This window comes from Oryza glaberrima, chromosome 3, assembly GCF_000147395.1.
Source record: "Oryza glaberrima chromosome 3, OglaRS2, whole genome shotgun sequence".
Lineage (NCBI taxonomy): Eukaryota > Viridiplantae > Streptophyta > Magnoliopsida > Poales > Poaceae > Oryza > Oryza glaberrima.
This window is the reverse complement of record NC_068328.1, coordinates 23,330,000-23,336,956: the sequence shown is the minus strand read 5'-3', so window position 1 is coordinate 23,336,956 and position 6,957 is coordinate 23,330,000. Positions and strand designations below refer to the sequence as shown.

At 38.1% G+C, this 6,957-nt stretch overlaps 1 protein-coding gene across 1 annotated transcript; it reads right to left on the bottom strand.

The window, feature by feature from the left end:
• Positions 1-837: 837 nt before the first annotated feature.
• On the bottom strand, positions 838-6,322 carry LOC127766974 (B3 domain-containing protein Os03g0620500). The gene is made up of 7 exons (XM_052292166.1): positions 6,211-6,322; positions 4,494-4,621; positions 3,637-4,081; positions 3,280-3,503; positions 2,378-2,795; positions 2,079-2,296; positions 838-1,408 (listed from the first exon to the last, which is right to left on the bottom strand). The coding sequence occupies exons 2-7, from the start codon at positions 4,614-4,616 to the stop codon at positions 1,145-1,147; spliced, it is 1,692 nt and encodes a 563-aa protein (XP_052148126.1). The 5' UTR covers positions 4,617-4,621; positions 6,211-6,322; the 3' UTR covers positions 838-1,144.
• Between the last annotated feature and the right edge of the window lie 635 nt (positions 6,323-6,957).

The following is a 6,957-nucleotide window of genomic DNA, read 5'->3' as shown; positions in this document are numbered from 1 at the left end:
TTTTTTTGTTAGGGTTTACATAAGTATTAGGTTTTCCATAATACATGTACCCTTTGAGTGATCACTAGAATTCTAATATAAGTGCACTCGCGTGTGAGAAATTGTGGGTGAACGCAAGAGCTCATAACGGGTAATGAACATACACAGGCACACCCAAGTCAACGCCCTCTCTTTCGATTGGTACGTCACCCATCACTAAAAAAATAATTGACCGTAAAATGCGAACATCATTGTCAAACCTAACTTAAATCCTGATGGGTTGGTTCCATCATAAGGAATCTAATCGGTTGAGCTACTTAATTTATTTAATTTATTGTAGTGCAACGAAGGATGATGAAATGGTAAATATCCATCATTGCAATTTTTTGTGGTATTATTGTAGTGTATTATATTTACGTGGTATATTTCTAAAGTCAATATTTTGATAGTTTCGAACCGATATCCCCATAAAAATATTCACAACCTATCTTTCCACGGTTCTTGATTCCCCACCTCACTACCTCTTAGTGCTATACCCTACATATTTCATATACTTCTGCTATAAAACATTCCCACATGATGCTTTACAAGAACACAACACCCTCATAATATTGTATCTCCTCCGTGCCATGATATTCTAGAATGGATAAATATTCATATATACATACATGTTTCATGTTTTTCATCATTTAGTGTTGTACTCATAGGGAAAAGATAAATGCTGAAATTGAGAAGCTTATGGACGTAACATAAGTTTAAAAATATATATATCAAAATTGCTCTAAACTCAAAGTGTTTGTGCGTGTGCGCGTGCACCTTTTCTTTTTCTTGAACAAAAGGACAGGTGTTTAGCTTCGATGTAAACATAGAACTGACAAACAAGGCTCAAATTTTTGTACTTAGTGTAGAAATTCGCAAGTAGGACAACTACCATCAGCGAGGTTGTTTAAAAGCTGCCAACTCTGGATAAATATTGCAGTAGAGAGCTCCTTTAACCATTATTTAGACAGGCCCATAATTTTCAGGTTTCAACTCCAGCAGAAAGCTACACAAAGAAAGTGCTAAATAGAAGCTAATAACTATTCTCATTGCCAGTCTACCACTAATGAAAAAGTGCTTCTAGAGGTCCATATCTCTGATCTTCTACTACTAGAAGCTGTGGAAACTAGCTCCTCTCGCTGTGACGAATGATGTGGACTGTCATGGCAAGCCCCCTCTCACTGTTCTTCATCAGCTGGAAGAGGCAGATGTCCTCCGTTTGCAGACGGTTGTCGCGGACGAAATCGCGCCAGCCGAGGGTGAACATCCGTGCGTCGCCGCTCCGAGGGCGCATCTTGACCTGCCATGCCTTGCCCGTCCCCGTCGTCAGGAGCGTCAAGGTTTGCTCCCCTTCCGGGAGGTATCTTGTAGCAAACTGCCTGCCAAGGGTCTGTTTTCGGATACGGTACAGTGTTCATTACGGCAACAGGTTAGTACTAAGCTAATACAGCCACAAATATGAACAACTCTAGTTAACTACCAGACTTTGTTTGGATGGTGAATGGTGAATGTTCAAGATACGAAAACTTGAAATAGTAGATGCAGACATCTTGCCTAATTCAATAAAAACAATACAACCTATTGATAAGTAGCAGTAATAAATAAGTACTCTCTCGGTTCCAAAATATAAGGATTTCTAGGATTCAAATTTTGTACCATAATATAAGGATTTCTACACTGATTCCCATGGTTCATATCACTTCAATTAATCCAAAGCCAATCAGATGTTTCAAAAGGGAATATAATACATTCAAAATTAAAAAAATGACAACTGAAATGACTAAAGAGGAATCTTTTAACATAACCTTAGTACATTTCCTCTGCCCCCATCATATAGCAAATAGTACCGGATGAGATATATCATAATACTACGAATATTGACAGAAGTCTTGTCCAAATGTCCAAATTCATAGTACTAGCCTACGAGGATGTGTTCCATCCGGTACTATATAGGAGGGGGGGGGGGGGTTCTTGCTCAATGACCTAAAAATCCTTATATTTTGGAACGAAGGGAGTACTAAATAGTACTGGAAGTGTGTCCAGAAAAAAGCAAGACTTACAATGATGTAGAGCCCGTCGGTACCAACATTGCTCTTGTTCATTATCGACACATAAATGGGACCTTCAGATTGAATGGAGTGAACATTCTCTTCCACTTTCCTGAACTGTTCTTCAGTCAGAGAAACTCTGTCTGCTGTCAAGTAAGGCTTAGAACTCCCCACAGAAACATCAAAATTGAGAGGTTCCTGACGCTTTCCTTGACCATTGTTGCATTGTTCTGAAAAAGTAACATTTTCTCGTCAACAAAAAATTTCACATGTAACACAAAAGAGCAAATAACAATGTATCACAACATTACCATTGTCCGCTTCCTTCTTGACATTGGTTGTAGAAGGTTCCATTGTCCCTCTCCTACATTCAGTTGAGCTTACTCTTCTATCATCAGTCATTTTCAGCCTCATTCTGCCATTCCTAGATTCAAACCTTTTAGGAATATGGAGTGCACCAAAGGAGTGAGGAATTGTTTCACGGAGTAGATGCACTGTTGCCCTGAATTTTCTCCCATTAAAATTTTTTAGGTGAAAGATGCAGATATCTCCCTCTTTCACATGGTTGTGACGAACAAAGTCTATCCAACGCCCATGAAGGATGTACCCAACTTGATCTTTCCTAATGTAAAATTTGGGATGCCACTTCCTGTTCTTGCCATGCCACTTAAGTGTGATGGTTTGACTCGTACGCGGAAAGTACGCACATGCATAATGCTTAGCAATTACCTGATCCAGAGAGAGATTTGATGCTGTAAATGATTCTGAACCTACATAATTTGTGGCTTATGATGTAACGGAAGACGAAATAAAGATAAATTTAGCTCATTGTGCAAATTAAGGTGCACAGACCACAGCAACTTTAATGGCATTCTCTACTAAAATTAATCCAAAAAGCTACATTTCTGATTCAATTACCCATACAACATACACACAATTCATGCTCTTCTCCTTTTTTTTTTCCTACCAATTACAGAACTATACCTCTGATGGAGCTATCTCCATTAAAGGACTTGAATAACTATACCTGATGCATCTTCCTCACTTTCTACCGATCATGGGCATTTCTAATCTAGCTTCTCAAATGATTGTGGGATGCCTGCATCTAATTCACTGCATTTTGTTTCTTTTATAAATAGGTAAAACAATTATATTGTGTAAAATGCATGGATTATGGCCTATGTACTTGATTAAAAAAAAAGGCAGAACTTACAAGGGAAGCATGGTGTGAGTTAACATTGCTATGCTTCATGGTAGTCACATATAGAGGAATTTCAGGTCGAATTTCCTGGACAAGCATATCTAGTTTCTCCTCATGTGCTTCAGATAGATTAGTCCCGCGCGACAAGACATAACCAGGCATTGGAGCTATCTGAGGATCAACTAGATCATAGGATGACTCATGTTCAGAACTGCTGCTCTCCTTGGCCTCCTCTCCTGTGGATTCTCAACAAGGCAAATATAGAAAAAAAACTCCACTTTTCAGTTAACTATAAAATCTAATATAAAAATGTGTAGCTGAAGCATAGTACAAAAAAGGTTCACAGAGAAGAGAATCAGCAATTTAGACCTGATCCCCCAGATGAACATGTCGCTGCCAATTTCGCGGTTTTACTATGCTGACTGTCACTACCACTTTCACTTCTAGCAAATCTTTCACCCCCGGATGATTGCGCGGTATCATCATGGGTGCTGCTTGAAACATCGATAGGATCTGCATTTCTTTCTTGAACACCAGAGGCCCTTCTTTTGCCAGAACAGGAGAAGACTTTCTCACAACCATTAGAATCAAGGATCAGAACCGTGAAGCGGGAATTCTCGATGTGACGGAACAATAAGGAGTCATTCTCTTCTATCTGATGGGCATCTACAAATGCCTCCCATCCACACTGGAGGACTGTCTTATTCATGTGCTTGCTAACTTTGACGACATACACGTTGCCCTTGGGGGATTCTAGTTCAACTGTTCTTGATATTTTCCCTCCGAATTGGTCCAAGAACTTGTTTGGTATGATCTGTAGAGAAAAAGAATAACAGTGTAACATAATGGTATTGGTGTGAATAGAGCAATTCCTAGTTTCATACAACACTTGATATATTGTTAATGAGAAGTCCACAATGGCATAACAAAACATTGTTATTTCAAACACATGATATAGTGATTAACTTCAGCTTAGAATTTAGGACTTTGGAGTACTTGGTACAATGAGTCATCCTTGCATGTAAACTGTTATCAAGAAACCCAAGGTTTTTAACTAGTGAATTTTGCTCCCATGCTAGCTTGCATTTCAGCATGTTTGATTAGCATACCACTTGAAACTTAATCAAGTTCATCAGATAAGCGATAAACTAATCACATGCAAAATCCAATCAATCCACCATGAAGAATATGAGACTAAAAGTGAGTGGTCTTAGCTGCAGGCTTACCATGCTATGCTCAAAATTAGCACTCATTTGCCTGTGGAAGCATTTCATCTTTCCATTGGAATGGTCCACATATCTTTTGCAGCAATCACAGTATTTCTTCATCTGGGAACCTTGTCCAGCCATATGAACTGAAAATTGTAGCTTATGTCAGCTGAAGATGCAACTAATCAGCAAGTGCTGATTAAAGGTACAGATGCAACTAATCAACAAAGAGAGTACTGTTTTATCACCAGAATTATACTGTGGAGCAGTAGATAGAGATAAAAAAGTTATGAAGAGGGTTTTTTTTTTTGGGGAAGTTATGAAGAGGTTAATACTCCCTCCGTCCCTAAATATAAGAAATTTTGGTTAGATATGACGTATCCTAGTACAATAAATCTAGACATGTTTCATGTCCAAATTCATTATACTATGATGTGTCACATTTAACCAAAATCTCTTATATTTAGGGGTGGAGGGAGTAGTATTTTAAATCAAAATGGACACCTAAGCAAGGATAGGTGCTTCTCAAAGTTATGTGGAGCTTATATTATACTCTCTCGATCTCTCCAGGTTGATAATACTTATCGTTTTGAACAAAACTGATATGAAACTTTAAAATCTTTGACTATGAATAATTTCTAAAGTATTTGTCAAAGAAATATGGAGACCATATGTATAGATTAGTATTAAAATAAAACCATATATTTGTTGATATTTCTATGTATATTATAATAAAAAAATAGTGGTGAAATTTATTTTCTGAAGACCTTGTACTTGTTCAAAACTAAACCTACAGGGAGTACCAAGCAACTGTATGCAGAGAACAAAAGGGGGTCCAAGACCAAAAGTCAGAATCACTTGAACTTCCAATGAGCGTGCTGTCAATAAGGTAACTAATGAAAACCCCCACTAACCAAAGAAATTAGTAAGATGATTTATTAGGGAGTTATCTGCACACTAATAACCATGATTACTCGATCTTGCGCTGGAATACAGACAGTCAAAATTAGTAAAACTTTGGCAATCAACATCTTAATGAATATTTATGTTAGAGATACGAAAACGATATGGGAATATATCTGTCGGAAAGACTATGTCAAAACTCCAAATATTTTTACAGTGTTAATGTATTACAGTGTTAATGTATTACAACAGAATCTGAGGCATAACAACAGCAATCTTCTTCCTTACGTGACAAATTGATCCAACAGCCAGATTAAATCACCGGTTTCTTTTGTCCAATCTCTAGTCAGCTATACAACCAGTGCAGATAATCAATCTACTGAACAAATCTAGAACCTTGGACGTTCCATTCTCCATTTTGTCATGACTTTGAAATTGCTCCTTACTCTATCACAATCCAAACCTAGGGAAGTAATCTTGTTCACATCAAGAAATAGAAAATGATTCTCCTCGTTTGTTCATTTTCCTTTTTTTTAAAGAAAAAACGAAGGTAGAAACCCTGTCTTATTTCATTGATAGAGACGAGATACACATCGACCTAAGAAAGGGTTCACACCGAAAACACCATCATACAAGCACCTCAAGATCACTCCCGACGCTAAAACACCTATAACACCCAACGCCTTAAAAAAATTATGGATCATAATATACAAAAACAAAAAAAAAAAGAAAAAGACATAGACCTTCAAATTTAAAAGAAGAAAAAGACAGAAACCTTCAAATTTTGACTAATTTGTTAGTACTTAGTTGTTTAACAACAAAGAGTTACTACCTCTGGGTTTGGAATAGTCGTCTTGAAGGGAGATTTGCCGCTGCAGCAGTTGCGCTTTTCCGGCCCGCTGGTGGACGAACTCGCCTGATGAGTTCCCAACTTCCCAAGGCCAAGTGAGGCTCCTGGGCTGGCCAAGTCGCTGATTTGATTTGCTTAATAAGGGTAGTTTAGGGGTGGAAAAGGTCATAACTACCTGTAACTTCCTCCTCGTTTGCCGCGCTATTTTAAGGAGTGCTGGTGTATTTCTCATCGGATTCCTGCGGCCTTCTCTCATCACACCCACACTAAGCAGCTGATGATGATGTTGGGAACTTGTTGAGTATTAAGAAGCAGTAAAAATAGGGATAATAAGTCCTAAGGATCAAAGATGAATGCTGAGGGGATAAGAGCCTTAATTACGGCTCAAACACGTGGATTGAGACGTACTCAGTACATTCTTGAGGCATTATATTTTATTATACAATACAAATGTTGATGCGCTATACGCCTATACCCGATAATGGCATTTTAAGTATAGGGTATATTGAATCAGCGTATACGTGAGATTGCGATAAAGAGACGGAAGATATAAATTTTTATACAGGTTTGGACTCATTTTGATGGGTAATAACCCTACCCCTATCGACCGAAGACGGTGGTGCCATTATACAACTATCTCTCAGAAGTACAATGGGGAGGAAAACCTAATCTAGCCTATCAGAATAGCGGCATAAAACTTGAGCATGTAGTCGACGACTAGGTGTTGTC